The following is a 20943-nucleotide window of genomic DNA, read 5'->3' as shown; positions in this document are numbered from 1 at the left end:
AAGATTTTCAGATCAACTTCACTGACCCAACAGAACAAGGAAGATGGCACAGAGGGCAGTTAAGCACCTCAAGTCAAACCTGAAGGTTAATTCCATATACTAATCTGAATTAGTTATAGCTTGTATATAAACACAAGCACCATAATACAGAGAGAGAGAGAGCGCACACTCTCTAAAAAGCCTACCAGATTTTGCTTCTTTTGTAATTCTTCTAAATATCCTAGAATATCTTCATCTGCTACATCAAATGCTGTCTGACCCTGGTGTGGAGGGGAAAAATGTAATACATCATAATTATAAAGTAGGATTTAAAAAACAGATGATATCTAAACTCATCACATGATCGTGTAATAAGACGTACAACTGTAAGTATGAGCTAGATCTCATCACAAAATTGGTAGCATTCCACCTGTCTAGCAGTGATTCAGCAGATTTTTGCAAATCCACTTCTACCTGAAGTGGATATGAACAGGAAAATATACATGCTCAGAAAAGCATTTCTCCATGGGAAAAAAGATTTTATTGTAGTAGAATTTTAAATTCTGTAATGCCATGAACCCAGTTAAAAAAAAAAGTGTTTGAAAGACACTTGTCTTACTCTGAGCCTCAATGGGTTTTAAACAGCTAAGAGAGTCATCCTAATAGCTGCTTGTTACATGGTGCCCAGGAAAGGTTGGGTGTGAGTAGGATGATCAGCTCAGTGATATATGGGGAATGGATGCCAATTTCATTTAGCTGAAGACATCTGCAACTTTCCACCTTCTCTGTATGTATGTGTATATATACATATACATATATATATATATATATATATATATATATATATATATATATATATACACACACACATATATATATATATATATATATACACACACATATATATATATACACACACACACATATATATATACACACACACACAACCCTCTTCTTATTATATGTTCCATTCTATGCATCCAATAAAGTGGGCTGTAGCCCATGAAAGCTTATGCTCTAATAAATTGGTTAGTCTCTAAGGTGCCACAAGTACTCCTGTTCTTTTTGTGGATACAAACTAACACGGCTGCTACTCTGAAACCTGCAACTTTCTAATTCTCATAGGTCCATGGATCATAAAGTTAAAAAAAATTATCTTGCACCATGTAAACAGATAAAAGCAGTGCAGGTAACACTGCCTATAGTTAAGGTTGCCTGACACTTTCCCTTATAAGAACCAGTTTTCAGTTGCCTATGAGTTTACAAACTTTAACCATTTCAGCTGAAATTTACTCTAAGTGTCTGCCTTAAGCTGAAAACTTTTGGAGAATTTCAGCATTTAGCTGCTCAGCTATTTCTTCAAACAAGATTGGGGGAAATGTTGTTTAGCCATGTTAAAAAGTTTCTTACAAACTGTTTAATTGGGAAACTAGTGCATAAATGCTTTGGAGCAAGGACTTGACATTTGACAGGGGGATCACCTGGGTTTCAAGGATGTGCTGTTTGCTGTCCCCATAAAAATTCACCCAAATTTGGCCAAGCTCTGAGCCTCTGAAAAACTCAGTTCACACATGCTCAGTAGACAATTTTTAGAATTTGGCAGCTAAATTCTCTGAAAATTCTGTCTAATGAACAGGTTTCTGTCCAGGGCCGTGAGGCTGAGAATTTTCTTACAATAGCTCCTTCTGTTAGCCTTCATTCTGATGTTTTCTAACTTTTGAGTGCTTGACTTTGCAACCATAACATTCTTTCATGTATTTATGTAATACTATTAACAATGTTATCTGAATTATCAGGTTATTTTTTTATTTCAGAGTAGCAGTCGTGTTAGTCTGTATTCGCAAAAAGAAAAGGAGTACATGTGGCACCTTAGAGACTAACAAATTTATCTGAGCATAAGCTTTCGTGAGCTACAGCTCACTTCATACTCTTTCTCCAGTCTTCCCCAAGGCTGTCTGAAAAGATGCTGAGAGGGAAAGGAATTTTTTTTCTGTTGTTCATAATATAAAACACTCCTTTTACTTTAAAATGAATATGTTTTCTTAAAATAGTTACTGTAAGTCTTAATATTAACTGATAAGGGGTATTTCGGTAAAAATAATCTTATACCTAAATTTCTTAATCTCAAATGTTCTCTCATATCTGATGTTGTCCTTTTGAATTAATGGTTTTCAAACTACAGTAATATACTTTAGGGGTATTATGGATTAATGATCCTCCTTTGGTTTCATGCTTCACAACCATCAAGGCATGTCATTAGATTGTAAGACACACCCGTAGTCACTTATATAACCTTGCAGGGGCACCTTCTTTTTATAAAGGGCATAGCTCAAGGTAATATTTACATCAAGTGAATCATTTTTAAATTTTTAGGTAATAAGCAATTTTAATAAAAATATAAAAGCTATGAAGCATTTTTTCTCTCCAGATAATCTGTATCTGAGGCGTGTTCTGACTCATCTCGTCTAAAAAAACCAGTTAAAATGAACACCTGTCAGTCTGTTGTTGTTCACTGCAGAAAAGGAATTTTTCAGAGAGAAATTGACCAAACATAGTAATGATGCCCTGATCAGCTCTGCCAGGAGCCTCTCTGGTACAAATTTACAGAATGCCAAAAGCTCATTCTTTAGGAAGACATTCTCTGTAACAGTAACATGCTGCAAGTCAATCAAAGCCAGCTCTGCTTATGCTCAATGTAACTGCAGAGCTATAGTCTTTTAGATGTAATGCTCACTATTTAATATTGTGAACAGTTCATGATCCTGCCATCCTGTAGTGAAACAAACAGTTGTTCCAATATGAATAGTAGCAGCTGAGGAAACTGGATTCAACTATTATTCTGATTTTGCAACAGCTATTTTTTCAGAATGAAAACCCATTTCCCCCCTCTAACCGAAAACCAAAACATTCATTACTATTAAAGTTTCTCCCTACTTACTGTAGCTTTAGCAGGGCATAACTACTCTGCTTCAATTTTGCCAGTTGTAAAATAGTGGTAGTAATACTTACGTACCTCATAGCAATGGTGTATGCAATTTTATGTTGAAAACTACTCTATCAAACAAAGCTCAGCTAGCCAGTGTTAACTGTTAGGATCTAAAACAGGCCACTACTGTCATGGATTACAGTGGATTCAGAAACTGAAGTAGGTTTACTTTTGCCCATCCACTTGTCTACGGATTTTATTGTGTTGCACATTTATCCATTTTGCTGGAAGAAGTTTTATTTAAAAAAAAAACAAAAAAACCCATATGTCCTATAAATCCCCTACAAAGCACACCACAGGCAACCAACACTTGTTAGCTGATAGCCCTGTATTCTTTTTTCACATTAGTTTTTAAAAATCAGAAATAAAACACTGTTTGGTTGTCCACCCCAACCAAGAGAATATGTAAACATATTCAGTTTTAAAACTCACAGTCTGATTCCTATAAAATATGCATTCACGCAAACAGATTATGAACAAATAAACAAATAGATAAATATGCAGATTTAAGCCTGTCTTCACTAAGTAAATCTGTTGGTTGGTTGGAATGCCACCATCTTGCAATGTCTTGCATCCACACAAAACAGTCATTGCAACTATTGGTTGCATCAGGGAGTTACAGTACACGAGATTCCATCTTCAGGACTGGCTAAACTGGTGCGGACTTCAACAATTCCCTTTCTCCAGCCCACAGGAATAGCGGAAAGGCACCAATACACACTGTCCTCTTCAAGTCGTCCCATTATCCATTGATTTGTACTTGGAACCAAAGGCCCCTGTTTCCAACAACAGTGCTCTGAAACTACATGAAGTCCCAGATGCACTGGTAGAAACCACAGCAAGCTGGGCATATACAGCAAAGCTACGCCAAAAACAGTATAGTTGCGGATGCACTTAAGTGTGGCAAAGGTAAGGACAATGACTAACTCCTTTCAAGCAAACAACGTGTGACCAACTGTTCCTCCTTGCTTGGTGTAAACACATCCTGTTTCTATTGGACAAATGACCCAAATTATGTTTTGATAGAAAAATCAGCAGTGTTGGCATTTAAAAATGATCATAACAGCTTCAGATTTAACAGCTCATTAAGATAAAGGAGAGGAGTTCATACTTGTCTTTATTGTTTCAATCAGACTGGTAGCCAAATAAAGACAACTATGCACCCATTTACATTGTGAAGGCTATTTTAAGCAAACCCAAGACTGGAAAGGGTTCTCTCTCTTCGATACAGCTTAGATGTGTGCTGCACAACTGTAAGCCAGGCAACATGTGGTCCCCTATGCTTCCTACAACCCAGTTGTCATCTTTCAGTTTCTGTGGAATCTTTTGGGTGTGTGCCTGCAGCCTCCAAGCAGTGTCAGTTTACAGACAAAAAGCCTGAAATAGTCACTTTCAGAGGTGTAAACTGCACCATTTATCTCAATGACATTAACTCTGAAACTGAACCATTTATACACTTCTTGCTGATCATTTTAACAAAAATATCCAGCATAGCTAAATATCAAACATTAAAGATGCAGAAGACCTATTAGTTTGTGTGTATAATCCATGTCCCCCAGCCACTCTGTAATGGCAAGAATGGATTCTGGGTGGCTCCAATGAGAGGGGAAAGGGGAGTGCATCTAAACAGAATATATAGTATATTCAGTAGAGACTGACTAGGGAAGCTTGTGGGAGTTCATTCTGCAGCTTACTCATTTCAGCAGCTGACAAATAATTTCAGATTCTCAAAAGCATTCAGCATACCACATGGATTTAGGGGTGGGAGGATTTAAGAAATGTAGGGTACAGTCTCAACCTGCAGCCACAAGCCTCTATATGGAAAACTTCAATGAAAAGACCTTCTCCAACTTTTTAAAAGAAGTGTCCAAGGGGGAAAAAAGGCTTAGATGACTACCTTCACTGAATGAAACAAGACAACTTCAAGACTTTTGGGGGGGGGGGGGGATGGGGGAGGAGAGGACTGTTCATACTGTCTGCAAACACATTTTTCACTGGATCCTGATAAAGCTTAGATCAAATTCAGCTACATTTGATTGACTCATCTCTGTTTTGTGAAGGAAACTTAAAGCTTGCCAAATGGAAATTTAAAGCTTGACAAGTGCCCATAAATAACAAGGCTACAGTATTTGAAAAAATCCCTATGGAAGTCCTTACACAAAGCTATTCTATCAGGAGTGTGTTAAGAGATAACATGTTGATCTGGGTCACAATTTGCTTGACCACTTCAAAGATAAAAGCAGGCCAGAGTTGATTTCAGAGAAGTAGTTGTATAACTTTCTGTTGATGTACTTCCTCACCTGGAACCATCATCTGTGGGCTCTACACTTACATCTACAAATGAAAGTTTTCCATAATCACTAAAATATTTTTTGTACATTTATATGCAAAGTAAGGCCAACGTTTTCAAGCCAGTCTGCCTAATGTAAAACACCCAAGTAAATGTTTGATTTTCAAGAACTATTGATATAGGCTTATTTTCCTCAGGTAAAATGACTTTGCAATAAAAGTATTTGTTGAAATGCCTTCAATCCACACACAGTCCATCATGCCAAATATCTGAAGCTAGGCACCTAAATAAAAGTGTCTTGGTCCTCAGAAGCTGCTCAGCACCCACAACTCGGATTAATTTCAAATGAGGTGTGGGTACTCAGCATCTCTGAAAGCCAAGCCACTGACTGGGTATTTTGCAAAGTTACAGATGGAATCTCTCAGCTGCACAGGTAAGCCCATGTCTCCAGCCACCACCGCTTAGCTTCTCTTGTCTGCTTCTCCTCCGTCCTTTCTTGCCTCAGTTTGACTAAAGATATCTAAGTTTTCTCTGCGACAATTCTCCAGAATACCACCACCACCACCACATGCATCTCCAGTCCACAAAGAAGTCTAAGGACCCACTTGGTAAATGAACTAAGTTTCAGGGGCAGATTTAAGAACATACATTAATAGAGCTCAGTTAAATCAATTTCTGACTTTCTGATGCAACTGAAATACGTTGTCTGAGTACAGTGTTATCTTCTGGTTTTCAGTGGTTCTGTGAGTATTTATACAGGAGCAGAAAGTTTTTTAAAAGGCAAGTTCATCCTTCTTAATGTTTTGACTCTCTAAGTCTAACCTAAACTTCTGGGCATAATGTCTGATTTTTGAGATAAACTACAATGTTTACCCTTAAGTGTTTTCCTCCTCATATAAATTATAGATATTTACAAACTTAGTTCTAGTTTAAGTTTTTATGCCTAAAAACTTCTTAAATGATTTTTTTAAAAATTAAGGAAGGGCTTGGTGAATGAATCCCCCTACACCTTAAAAGATGTGCAGGAAAATTCACATGCACTACAGGCACTGAAGAGTAGAAGTGGTTCAGGGTCCAGGTAGAACAAGGGAAGCAACCATAGCCTCAGGCCCTACGGACCTGCAACAACAATTTCAGTCCTTGCAAAGCTTATAAACTTCATAGGAATGTTTGGATTTTGGGGGAAGCAGGTCCGCTGCAGAGTTAAGGAAGTCCACAGTTCCTAAGCTCTGCCCAACAGAAGAGCTGAGAACCTGCAGCAAGAAAGCATGAAGCTACAGATTGATACATCATTTAGTAAGCCCAAAGCTGTCTGCTATATTTCCCAAGTACACAAAAGCAGCACACAGTGTTAACACTTCAGTGCACATAATACAAGAAGAAATTGCTTTTAATAGTTAATTTTGCCATCCCGCAGCCCAATGCTAGTCAAAGACACCAGCATTCACCTAGGTGAAACATATTAAAGCCAATCTGGGGTTCAAGCAAAGCTGCTGAGTTATGATGAACCAAAAAAAGTTAAGAAAATGTCCAGGAAGTAAGAAACTGAGTAACATTAGATATCAAAAATTGAAAGGCCTTATTTTATTTAATCCTAAACATTCAGAAAAATTCTACCACAGCATAGGTTCTCACTAGTTTTATTTCAAATTTAATTTTCAAAGAAAAATAGCAGAGCATATGGGGCAATTGTTGAAAACTCAGTACAAAGTTGAGTCAGCCATCTACAAGTCAATTTAGAAAACAAAAAATTAAAAAAAAAATCTTAACACACAAACATGCTGGTTCTCGCAAAACATGCATTACAGAAAGTGCCATGTACAGGAATGGCACATTATTACTACTGTTCTTACCCTGGCTTCTAAAGTCACTTTAGAGACCAGAACTTTGCATCTTGACAAGGATTACATAAAAATCCTACCACTTTGTTGACAGTCTCCGTATCACACAGGTTTTCCACTAAAATTCGACATGCTTCTTCTTTACCCCAGTGAGCAGCAGCATGAAGTGGTGTCCAGCCATCATAATCTTTAATATTTACATCATAGCCAGCCTGTATTAAAAGCCTAAAGGAATTAGAAGAATTAGATCTAGAATACCACTGACAGTAATAATTAAACTGCCACTAAGTGATAAATTATTTTAAACAGTTTTAAATTTTTCTTGCCTTCAATTCACTTCTCATACACAGAGGTAATGGTAAGTCTATGTTAAAAGTAACACTCAATTAAAAAAAATAAATCATATCTTCCCAAGAAATATTTTCAATCATTACTATTCCCAAGATTACTACAACAAAGAAATTCAGAAGTTTGTTTTTCCAGGCTGTTTTGTCCTCATGCATTTAACATTTTATATATCATCAGACAGTTCTCCCTCTTGGCGAGAGTCTTTTACACAGGAACAGGGGACAGAAGCGTTTTTTTAATTAGGACAATATGACTGTAAAAGCTCAAAAATTATCAGACACAGCTTCTTACAGGTAAACTACCTGAAACTATTTTTGAATTAATTTTTTGAGCTGAAGTCATCCCTTTAAGATCACACATGGCTAGTGCTGTGGCAGAATAGTGCTTAGATGAATCAGTGAAGCTCTTCTCAGAGAGTGCGGGACCTCTCAAATCAACAATGTCCCATCCGATGAAGTGAGCTGGAGCTCACGAAAGCTTATGGTCTAATAAATTTGTTAGTCTCTAAGGTGCCACAAATACTCCTTTTCTTCCTTCAGCTGAAGTTCAGCATTACTGATTTCATAGTTCAAGAACCAAAAACAATCAGCCAATACCTCCCAGAATGATTCCTTAGGAATATGGGTGTGAGAGTCTGTGTGTGAGCAAGTGCAAGAGAGATCATATACACCACAAGATTAATGAAAGTGTCAAGTGTTCTAACACTAGCATCTTCCAACGATTCAACTTTTAAAAGGATTGATGCAGAGACACAGTCTAGCTGTTGAAGAAACATTTGTTTGCACACAAGAGGAAGGGTATAAATGTATCATAAACCTGCAAAAGGTAGTTAGCATATTTGGAGAAAAAGAAAAATAATTATTTATCCAACGTAATTTCCATAAATAATGGCTCTTAAAAAACAAGGCTGGCAAACACTATTTGGCTGCAGATATCAAGGTATTACCTGAACAAAAACCTTTTTTTTTTTCCTATTGAAAGTATATTAGGGTTTTTTCCTAAAGCAACATTTAACAATCCATGTTGGGAGTGTAGGATGGGGGAGAATATTTAGTTGCAAAGTACTCTGAGTTAATAATTTAGTTAAGATTACATGGCATTTAAGTAAGCTAACTAACAAGAATATTTGGCAGGTATACACTTTGAGTCTGCATACTAAATATATATTTTTATCGACCAGAAGATCAACTGTTCATGTGTAGAGATATCTTAATAAGTCATGGTTTCAAAATTATGCACATAGCACAGAATCTTCTTACTGCAAAGAAGTCTAATATAAGGGCATGTCTACATGGAGAAACTGGCACAACTACAACAGTGTAATTATGTCACTGTTCTGGAATGAAAAGTGATTTTTTCAGTATAGTTTATATTGTTCTGCTATACGAAAAAAATCACTTTTATTTCAGAATGGACTGTCCCCAGTGGGGAGTTATAACAGCATAGATATCACAATATAGTTATACTGCTATAGTTCTGCAGGTCAATTTCCCTACGTAGACAAGGCTTTACAATGTCAGAAGTAATGAAGTTTATTCATTGAGGGACACTCATTTATGTTCACTTTAAGGTACCTTACTGCTCTGCCAGTGCAGGAGCAGTAAAGTACATTTATACTCACTTTAAGGCCAATTTACATTGCCAGAGTGGTGCATAAACCACCTTAGTGAAAACCAGGGCCTAGGCATTTTCATTACAATTAAAGAGAAGGGATTTCACTTCCTGTCAAAATAGGTATGTCAGAGGTAGATAGATCAATGGTACAAAATATAAGCAGCTAGGTTCTTGGAGAGTCCTCTTCATGTATTTCAAAACTATAAATTTACAGAATATATATTGTAGTCTCAATGGACAGCAGAAATTTTAAATTTAAAGTAGTCAACTAGTAACTTTAAGAAAAACAAACTCCATAGCCCTGTGAATACACAATTCACCTTGGTGCATAAAGCAGATATTTCAAACACCCTAAAAACAGGGACTTGCATTAGGGATTCACTATCTGTCAAGTTTTAATTAAATGAATACAAAATCTCAAATTCATTTTGTCATTCACATTTCTATTTAAAAAATATTGATAAGGCATGTGAGCTAACTGCTTTCCTTATGATAAAATATTGATGTCTTTTTTTTTAACCTGAATCTGTTTTACCTTATCCTCTAGGACTATACAATATTTATTTTATTCCATATATTTTCTTCAAGATTTCTAAAACTATTGGTCCCAAAATGAGATCTGTATATTTCTGAACACAAGATGAGCTTAAAATATAAATCCATACAGGTGACTTTAAATTTTATTAAAATATGTAAAAAGAAAAGGAGTACTTGTGGCACCTTAGAGACTAACCAATTTATTTGAGCATAAGCTTTCATGAGCTACAGCTCATTTCATCGGATGCATAAACTGTATGCATCCGATGAAGTGAGCTGTAGCTCACGAAAGCTTATGTTCAAATAAATTGGTTAGTCTCTAAGGTGCCACAAGTACTCCTTTTCTTTTTGCGGATACAGACTATCACGGCTGTTACTCTGAAACCCATTAAAATATGTAGAATCTGTTTGGCCCACACAAATGTTGTGCTTAGGTTTGTGTGGCCATCCTGTATAATAAGGTTGGGCACCACTGAATTAGACGATAAGAGAAGTCTGAATGTTTGCAGGAAAAAAATTGAGATGTTGATAATGATACATCTTTTAAAGCCTTTCCCTAAGTAATCCTTCAAGTTTTGGAATAAAATTACTAATTTTCTTCTCTCAAACCTGGATAGCTTTAGTCTGGACTACTTTTACTGCATAAAAACAGCACAGTAAATGATGGTTTTAAACCAGGTGTATTATCCCAAAGATAACCTGCATTAAAGAAAGGTATCCTTTCTCCTTAATATATTAAGCCAAAATATACTTCAGAAATATGGATATTTTTGCCATAGTGACATTGAGGATTCAAATTCAATATGTACAATACTGTTAAGTTTTGAATAACTCAAGTAAAGTTCATGACACTATGTAAAGTTTCAACATTAGTTGAAAACAGGAAACATAACTGTGAGAAACAGGTAATTCTAAAGATCACAAGGTTCCAGGATGCAATCCAAAAACTTTCAATCATATTAAGGCCAAGTTATTTTACACTAACATCTGGACAAGCTTGGAGACATGGAAAAAAAAATCTACCATTTAGAAATAATACTTACTTTAAAACTTCTGTATACCCTTTAGCAGCAGCTACATGAAGTGCTGTACCTCCAGATTTTGCATGCCTGACATCGTTTATACGGCCACTGTTAAGCCACTGTCTTGCATCTCTAAGCATTATCCGTTCTTCTTCTTTTCTAGCTGCCTCTATATCAACCCCTAATTGAGAAAAAGAATCGTTTCATTTCAAACATAAGGTCATCATTAACTGATAATTCCTGCACATTCCTTGCATGTGGCAATAAAAACACTGGCTAAACAATATCATTAACGTATTGGGGCAAATGTTAAATGGATCTTTTAAAATAAGCCCTGAGAAAGTGTGGGCACATCCATTTTGTATTTTTTACATGCAAATCCTCTAGGATGATTTTCAGAGACTGACTAAAAACTGGCCTTTTAACTTTATTATTAATTTACATGGGGAGTGTAATTTAATGACCATGAAAATTTAATGACTACTACAGTGGTCACTATTAAATAGAAAAAGATTAATGATTAATTTTGTCAAGCTATCATACTACTACATCTCAAATAATGTAACGTTATTTCCTAAATCATGCAGCTTGTGATAAAGGTTGAAAAAACAAGGTGAGGGGGTGGCTGAGGGGTTCCAATTATGTGTGCAAAGACATAAGCAATGGCTGCTGAAAAGTGTGTTTCCAGCAATTAAGACATTTTTAGAGTTATTGCTGTTTTCCAAAGAACCTTTTGTAAAAAGTAGTTTCTAGCGTCTCTTTGTGAAATAATGATTTTCACCCTGGTAATCTAGCCTTGGAAAAAAGCTTGCACGATAAACAGCAAGAGTATATCATGAACTTTTACCTCAGAATTCTCAGAATACAAGTTTTACCAAAGACTGTATGCAGCATCTCTTACAGAAAACAGTTTGTGGTACTTTATAAGGAAGGGCAGACAAGAAAGAGCAATAAAAGTTCAACAAAGCAATTTAAGAGTATAAAGTTGATAAAATGATGCTGAAGTGTTAACGTGAGAATGTTACCAATCTCTTCTACAGCATTTTTCACAAATAGATGTCAAAGCACTTTACAAAGGAGGCCAGTATCATACTCCCCATGTAAGTAGGAAGCACACAGCACAAGCATTTTAATTGACTAGCTACAGTAAGGGGAGTATAGAAAACTATAACAGTGAACAGGAAATAGATGGGGGCTGTAGCTAAGCAAGAGTCTGCTATTTATGCTGAATGGGAGAACTGGACTCGAGGACAGCTGAGAGCAATACACAGGGAAAAACAGCTTGAGGAAGTGTGGTTATCAAAAGCTCAAATCAAAATTGGTTGACCTGTAACAGAGAAATTGGGCTGTTTGAGCTAAAACAGTACACAATAATGAAAAAAACAGAAAAAGAATACTACTCCATGTCTAAATCCAAACTGCGCAGGGATTTTAGATGGATTGAATGTAATTACCCAAATACAGGACACCAAAGCTAAACATCTGTTTTTGCAAAAATCGCCATGTGGCTTTTAATGACCACAAGTGGACAACATGGTAATTTGTTTTATGACAGTATATATGGCAACATGCTGTTTTCTATACCTCCTTCTCTAACAATCTACAATGTGTTTCAAAAAGCATTTCAGCAACACAGTTTTCTCTTTGCTTTCATCCTGCAGTGAAGTTATGTTAAATTTGATATTTCCATGGCAACTAATATAGAAATCAAGTTTTAACTTAATTGCAGAATCATGTTGAAAGAGATAATGGGTTGAAAAAGATTCTTGTTTGAATGAGAAGTCTTTGATGACACCAATATTAAGAGTATTTTTATTAATACTTTATAAAAGGCTAACAAATTACAGATGTTGCTGACAGGAATAGTGTGTGTTATAAATGACTATAAACACAACAGTAGAACATATTATAGATCATTTATAAGGAGCCTACTGAACTTTTGGACATAACTAATTATTGACTAAAACACCAAAGATTTATAATCCTTTATAAAAGAATGCTGAACATAACGTCTGGTCAAAACCACAATGATACATAACTCAAAAGGTTCACAGAAAACCTACTTAGCCAAGAAGCTAAAATTTACAGGCTATGTGTACACACAAGAGACAGTGCCGTGGTGGGAAGTTTAGAATGCCTCCATTTCTGAAAGAAGTCAGGGGGGAAAAGGAAATAAAGGACATCCTGTATATACCACCAGACCCAGGGTGGACTGATTTAAAACAAAACGATTTAAATCAGCAAACATGAAACACTGGTTTAAATCATCAATTTTAATCATATTTTGCATTTGTACTTTTTAGTTATTGTCCTAAAGAACGGCTGATTGCCACTGGTTGGGAACCATTAACACATGTTGATTTGCAACTAAATATAGCCCTTTTATGGTATTTCCTTTTGCTAATCAAGAGGATACACTATGGACATGTCTACATGTACAGCACTGCAACAGCATTAAATTAGCCCTGGGGAATTCCACACCACTGCATGTGTGCAGAATTCATGTCCCCCGCAGATTTCTATGCGTCTCCGCAGAAAAGTGACTTTCTGATAGGGATGCAAAGGGAAGCTGCAAGAGCAGTCACGCAACACTCCCTAGCAGCGCAGGTACAACATTTCAGGCACCCAGAGCAGACAGCGGAGAGGTAAATCACCAAGGGGCTGGAGATACCTCAGCCAGTGGCTCCTACCATGAGCCAGGATCAGCTGCTAACTCCTGGCTGGGCTGGAGGCAGGAAGGGACGGGACCTTCCTCTTCCCCTGCAAGGAGTGGCTGGGCTGTGTCAGACCCACCACCAGAAACCTCCCCAAGCTACAGGAAACTCAGCATTCTCCCCTGCTTCCTGCCCCCATCACTCCTCAGCTGTGGCGGGAGGGGGACTATATGGAGAGCTGCTTCCCCATCCACCCAACCCCTGTACATCCAGACCTCCCATGCCAAGGCACCCCTGCCAAGCCTCATCCGGTAATCCAGAACTCCCCTAGCCCTCCATACCCAAACCCCACCCCCCGCATCTGGAGCCCCCTGCACCCAGAACACTCCCCCCCCCCCCGAGCAACCTGCACTCAACCCCCCACCCTGATGCACCACCCCCTGCACCACCCTGAGCCCCACATCCAGACCCCCATGCTGTGCACCAACTAGCTGCACCCAGACCCCCCCCACACACCAAGCCCCACTTCCCCAGGACCTAGACCTCTCTGCTGATCCCCAACAACCTTCACCTGGAAGCCCCTGCAGAGTCCATTGCCCCTGTACCTGGAACCCCCCAATGAACCTCTGTGCATCCAGGACACCCCCCACCCCCGGATGGCCCCAGGGTGTTTCTGGGGCAGGCCCAAGCCTTGTGCTGTGTCAGGGTCGGGTGCAGCCTCTCCGCTGAGTCCGTGTCCTGGGGGAGGGGGGCTGCGGGGTGATCTTCCACCTTCGTGCAGTCAGTTGCCTGTGCTCCGCATTGCCATGCTGGAGCTTCTACACTGATTTATTGACAAATAAAACTTGCAGAATTTTAAAATACTTTGCGCAGAATTTTTAATGCCCTCAGGAGTAATCAATACAGTTGCATTGCTGCAGCGCGCCTGGTGAAGATGCTCTACGTTAGCGGGAGAGAGCCCTCCTGTCGTCATAATAAAACCACCTCCCCAAGCGACAGACGCTATGTCACTGGGAGAAACTAGCCACACCGGCACTTATGTTGATGTAACTTATGTTTCTCGGGGGTGGCTTATTCACACCTCTTAGTGACATAAATTCTGCCGATGTAGAGGCTGTGTCTACACTACATCTATATACATTTATTTAAGCAATTATATAATTTAACTTTTTACTAAATTAAATTTTTACATGTGATTTGTGGCAAGCTCTATTTGGATGGAAATTCAAATTCAATTTCAAATGCACAAACAGCGTTGTAATCTTTTTTATTAAATAAAACTACTTTAATGTGTTGAATACTTAAGAAAAAAGTTTATCAAAACATGTTTTACATTTAGAACTAATGGATTTATTAAACAAAGGAAGTAGTATCTATAGTTAGTGAACTGAACTGATTGTTTCTGGTCACCTGTCCTTCAAGATTTTAGAAATAGTTCATCTACCAGAAAAGACTACTGCTTTCAAAAGCTGGTCTAGTATTGCAACCAACTCTGGTTCCAAGTGCTTAAGAACTGACTTCTAAGACCTTGATTAAAACTGGGCAGCAAACATGTACTTCTTAATGTTATTAAAATCATTTAAAATATACACAAAAATAGACTATAAATAAGTTTAGGTCTTAACATAGCTTGCCAATTCCAAATTGAAAGTAAAAAGATTTTTTTTAAAAAATAGAAGTCTGTATTTAAATAAACAAACCCAATATAAATAAAAAATCCATTTTTATTTATTTGTAAATCATTTATTTTTATCCACCTCACCCAAACCCTGTCAAAAATCTTCTTGTTCTCCTCCACCTGCAGCAGCAGCTTTATCTAGGTAGCACTTGATGAATATTGAGCTTCTCCTCTCACACCCCAACCCCATGAAGGGGTCCCCCATAATCACTTCTCTTCCTGGTAGGAAGGGGAGCAGAAGTTGGTCACTTATCCTCTTTCCCAACATGAGAGGTATAATCCCTGCACAGCTCCTTGCTCTCCCAAAACACATAGGTGCTTTGCTCATTGCCTAACTCTTCCTAGTTTAAGCCATTTGTTTGCTGCCTCTGCTTTCCACATTTGTCTCTATTGTTTTCATTCAAGTTTCCTTCCTTTGCCTTCACAGCATCTTTCATTGAAAAGTTATCCTAATCATTTTTCCAGGACAGCACTTCATCTTTCTTGCCATTTTTCTTGCTTCTTCAACACTTTTGGTATGTTTCCCATTTTGTCTTGCCCCAGACTTATCTTGATCAATTCCAATATATGGGTGGGGCAGAGGCACGGTTAGGTGCACTAAGCAGGTCAATTCCAGAGTACCTGGATCAGGGGTGGGGGCTTAATGAAAAATTCTGAATACTACTCTTCAATTTATGCCAAGGTTGGGGTGTGGGGGCAAAGATGCAGAAAGGAAAAGAAAAGAGGAGGGACAACGACTGGAGTTGGTGAATCTAGAAACAAAGGGATTATGGGAGAGAAGGGTAGGGACAATGGTATAAAACAACAATCAGCAGAAATTTAAAATATCTGAGTTTTAAGTTGTAAAATGCATAGCGTGATGGTATCACTGGACTGTGTAGGGGTTTGAAGGTGTGCTGCAATACCCAGTTCCTACTAGGCCAAGTATCTATATTCCCAGAGCAGGTTCCACCCTGGGAGCTCCTACAATACCTCTCAAGCCTATGTGGATAAGAAACATGCTCATGAACATCAGTCCTGGATCCAGTAAAATTCTGGATAATTCAAAGTAAATAAGATATCTGAGGGGTTATCAAATATATATATGCCATCATGTGCCAGAAATGCCCCTCTGCCATGTACATTGGCCAAACCGGACAATTGCTACGCAAAAGAATAAATAGACACATATCAGACATCAAGAATTATAACATTCAAAAACCAATCAGAGAACACTTAAACTCCCTGGTCAGTCAATTTCAGACCTAAAAGTCGCAATTCTCCAACAAAAAACCCTTCAAAAACAGACTTCAACAAGAAACTGCAGAATTGGAATTAATTTGCAAACTGAACACCATTAAATTAGGCTTGAATAAAGACTGGGAGTAGATGGGTCATTTCCCAAAGTAAAATTTATTTCCCCATGCTAATTTTTCCCTACTGTTACTCACACCTTCTTGTCAACTGTTTGAAATGGGCCATCCTGATTATCACTACAAAAGTTTATTTTTCTCCTGCTGATAATAGCCCACCTTAATTGATTAGTATCATTACAGTTGGTATGACAACACCTATTTTTTCATGTTCTCTGTGTATATAGCTCTTCCCTACTATATTTTCCACTGCATGCATCCAATGAAGTGGGTTTTAGCCCACAGAAGCTTATGCCCAAATAAATTTGTTAGTCTCTATTAGTATGTCTACACTATGAAATTAGGTCGAATTTATAGAAGTCAACTTTTGGAAAGCAATTTTGTGTGTCCCCACTAAGCGCATTAAGTTGGCGGAGTGCGTCCTCAGTACCAAGGCTAGCGTCGACTTTCGGAGTGTTGCACTGTGGATAGCTATCCCACAGTTCCCGCAGTCTCCGCCACCCATTGGAATTCTGGGTTAAGCTCCCAATGCCTGGTGGGCAAAAACATCGTTGCGGGTAGTTTTGGGTACAAGTTGTCAGTCGCTCGCTCCTCCCTCCGTGAAAGCCACTGCAGACAATCGTTTCGCGCCTTTTTTCCATGTGGGTACCATACTGCTTTAAGCAGATAGGACTGCTAACTGTTGTCATTGAACCACCATTTCCACTGCCACTCTGCTCTCCTGCTTGTCTCGATAGCGAATTTCTCCATGTTGTCTCTCATGGAGACTCGTGCTTCCATTGCAACTCATTTTGTTTGCTGATACAGACTAACATGGCTACCACTCTGATACCAGATACTACAGGGATAGATCAATGTAACAATTTACATACAGATTTAAAATAGCTGCAAGACAGACGCTTTCACAATTCTTCCTTCACTAAACCATTAAATATATATGCAAGAGTTTATAAAATTATTTGTTTTTATTGAGTGTTCACTATTAACCCGAAGTCTGAAAGGAAGTAAAACATAAAAAAAGAATTTGTAGTTTGTAATAGTCTGTGTGTAAAGTGCTTGGCAATCTTCTGGAGGAGAGGCACAATATTATTATATTATTGATCTAAGCTTCCTGTTCTTGCCTCATAATTATTAGACTAGTAAAATTTCATCTCTGTACAGATTTATAGTCATGGGAACACTAACATGACTAGTCCTGTGGGACAGGAACCACTTCTACGGGCTCACTCCCCAAACCAACCCATCCCCCCAGCCCTCTCCCCAGCCAGGGGAAATGTATGTTTGCCTTGGCCAGGGCCCAGTGATGGGCTAATCCAGACCTGGATGGGGCAGCCCATTTGGAACCTTCCCATGACCCACTGGAGGTCAGGACCCACTGTTTAGAAAATGACCAATGCAAGTAGTTAAGGCAAAAGTCTATTTCACGACAGACTCTGAAAGTAATGACATTTGGAAAAGTGTAAATACCACCATTAGTTCCATTGTAAAGACCAAAAATAATGTAGATGCTTAATGCACTACATGACATTGTAACATTTATGAAACTTGAGTTGCCTTCAAAAAAGTCAAAGATGTTTTCCCATTGGTTCTGAAAATAAATAAAAAAGTAGCACCCTCATTAAAATAGGAGTGCTCCCTGATGCTACACACTTCATTTAGTTTAAATTATTTAAACAGATTCTTGTTAATTTAGGCTTTAACGCAGCTTGTCATAATTTCAAATTTAATTTTAAAGCAGTTTTAAAATAAATAAATGTATTTAATTCAAATAAAACTGATTTAAATAAAAACAATTTAAAAATTATTAATTTTTATTCACTTTTCTTTCAGTGTATGACACAGTTCATCCATTTTTGTTTCATTCTTAATCTATGTGCTTGTTTTTCCACCTTTGTTTATTTGACTCTTGACTATTTGGTTCTTAATATTCTTTTGGCAGCAACTGTTGTAATCCTTTTACTATTACCTATAGTAGGCAGCCTATGATGTTTGTCTGATTCCTTATTTTGGCACTAGGAATTATTTTTAAAATCTTAAAGAACAGTGCTAATATCTGGTCAGTTTTACTTTGTTTTGTTTACAAAGAATAGATATACAAATAATTTATCCTGGTATCTGGAAAAGACTTGTCTAACTAAGCTTCTGTTTACATTACACTTTCTTTCCTGGTGATAATACTATTGCAGGCATGGTACTTAAGTTTCATTATTCATTGCACACTTGCCCCTTTTACAACTACATGCCAAAGCCCTTATCCTGCAAACACTGATGCACAAGATAAACTTTCTGTACTGAGTAGTCCCTGTGTGCAAAGTGAGTTCACCGGTGTGTAAAGTTACTCATTCATGTTTGTTAGATAGGAGCCCAAGAACTCTTCCCAACAACAAAAACAGAAGGGTCCCAGTGACAGTGAGGGAGGAACTACATAATTTAAAAAAAGAAAAAACTTCCCATAAAGGCCTATATTTTTCTTGCTCAAGGTTAGTCTTATATACATGGAGATTAAAGCAACTGCAGATTAAACATGGACTGACAACTGTTTTTTGCTGATTAGGATAAAGAATTTTAGACATTTGTTGGTACACCTAACAAACTTCTGTAAATCACATGAGAGTACAGGCTACAGAGGACTGAAGACTGAAAGCTTTGAACATTATTTATGATACAAGTGTACCAAACAGGACAGAGTAACTTTACATGATCAAATTTCCACAGTCAAACACAAGAAAAAGGGTGAGAATCAGAAAAATGTGCCAATTTATATAAAACATCCTGTGTTACAACTGGCACCAAAATGGGAGATGAACTTTTCACATCCTAGAACAGGAAGAAGATTTAGAGAAGAAGATTTAGAGACACTTCAAATCCATATCCCCAGTATATGTACAGAAAGTAAATTGTAAACATGTTTTAGATTACCTTAAAAGGAATTTCCTCTTTGCTTTTGTTTTCAAAACTCAATACTGAGTGCAGAGGAGGTAAAATAAACCAAACCAAACCCACTGCTTCTCAGACATGTAAAATACTTTCTCCAAATGGCCCATAGATGGTGATGTGGTGCCTCTCTGCTCAAAAACATTTGATAATTTACAAATGCTTGTAAACTTTACCTCAGGTAGGCTAACAATTCAAAAATTGTTAATACAAAGGACAGATTCATAAATTATTGGCTAAATGCTTTAAACTTTATTCAGAAAAAAGTTTTATATAGTAGTTTTTAAGTAGATACAAAATATTATGCTGCTTGGCAAGCATTTTATGAAAACAATATTGAAATGCTGAATCACTGTTTCAGAGCACACTAGTAATATAAAAACATGTTTTATGGGTACACTATGCAAAAAATAAACCCACTTTTTCGTTCACATAATAAATGTTTCTATATATAAACACAGTAGTCGTATGCATATAAACAAAGTTGAGTCAAACATTGCATTTAACTGACATACTCCTTAATAGAATACATACACATCTATAATTATAATTTACATTGAAAGATCTCTCTTTGACGGAGGGGTATATAGTTATGATCTCACTATTATATATGATCATGAGCAGCTTCAAGCAGCTGCAGCTAAAATAAAAAGAATCATGCTGCTTGAAGCTGCTCATGAGTTTTGGAATGTTAGAGTAAGTGCTGTGGAGATGAACTGGTGGGCAGAGGCCAGATGAGGTAGGTGGTCAAAGATGCCCTATTACCACCATGATTCTGCAATATATAATAGTGAGACGATCTCTATTTGACGGAGGGGTGTATACTTACCTTTCAATGTAAATGATAATTATAGGTATGTATATAAGCTATGTATTTCTTCTCTCCAACAAAATATAGATATTTTGCCTTGCATAGTTACTCCTGCCCAAGGGCTCAGGAACAGGCAAGATTTGGTTCTGGTCAGTGACAGTTTTTCTGTATGAGAATGTCATAGTCACAGTTCACCTGTATTCCCCCTCCATGGTCCAGCAGAGTACCAAACTTTTAGGTTTCTGGCTCCAAAGTGGTCACCCCTCTTCGGCAGAGAATCATGCCTATCTCCCTCTTGAACGTGGTTTTCTAGACTGCACAGTTCCCTGACTAGACGGAGAGTTCCCCCAGAAAGTAAGACTGCCTAAAGCAGGCCTGCTTTGGAAAGAAAATTAAGGAAACACAATTATCCCATTCTTTTTCAAATTCATGTCCTATGACACTCACAATGGGATCTGTACATCAATAAAATTAATCTGGATCACTTTGTGAACATACACTTGGGGTAGATGTGGATTTTTAGCTTTAAATGCTAGAAGGAATACATTTCCTCAGTCACATTTAGATTCTTCTTTTTGTTCTGGGCTCAAATTTTAGCTTTTTATTTGGGATTAGTCTTGTTGATTAAGTAATAGAAAAGTTCCATAGCATTTGAGAATTACTCAGATTTTTCTTGGGTGGTTCCTATTTAACATAGTTGAAATCAACTCAGATTGATACTGTAATAGTAGTGCGACCAGCCTATACTCTGTCATGTATATATGAAACATACTTCCATCCCACAATTTATTTACCTTTGTGAATTTAATGCCTCTCTGTGAAGTCCCTTTTTGCGTAAGATGTGTGCTGTATTTTGATCCAAGTCCCCAGCACAAGTTTCAATATACTTATAGGAAT

General features: G+C 37.5%; 1 protein-coding gene across 2 annotated transcripts in view; it reads right to left on the bottom strand.

Annotated features, from left to right (window-relative positions):
• The window catches only part of PPP1R12A (protein phosphatase 1 regulatory subunit 12A), a 211603-nt gene that overhangs the window by 81403 nt on the left and 109257 nt on the right, over nucleotides 1-20943 (bottom strand). For both annotated transcript variants that reach the window (XM_077832675.1, XM_077832676.1), the window contains exons 4-6: nucleotides 10639-10798; nucleotides 7177-7321; nucleotides 186-260 (exon numbers count right to left, since the gene is read on the bottom strand). In XM_077832675.1, the coding sequence (XP_077688801.1) occupies nucleotides 186-260; nucleotides 7177-7321; nucleotides 10639-10798 (380 nt within the window). The remainder of the gene's footprint in view (nucleotides 1-185; nucleotides 261-7176; nucleotides 7322-10638; nucleotides 10799-20943) is intronic.

Source organism: Eretmochelys imbricata, chromosome 1, assembly GCF_965152235.1.
Source record: "Eretmochelys imbricata isolate rEreImb1 chromosome 1, rEreImb1.hap1, whole genome shotgun sequence".
In the NCBI taxonomy this organism is placed as follows: domain Eukaryota; kingdom Metazoa; phylum Chordata; order Testudines; family Cheloniidae; genus Eretmochelys; species Eretmochelys imbricata.
The sequence above is the reverse complement of the archived record's forward strand: the minus strand, read 5'-3'. Positions and strand labels throughout refer to the sequence as shown.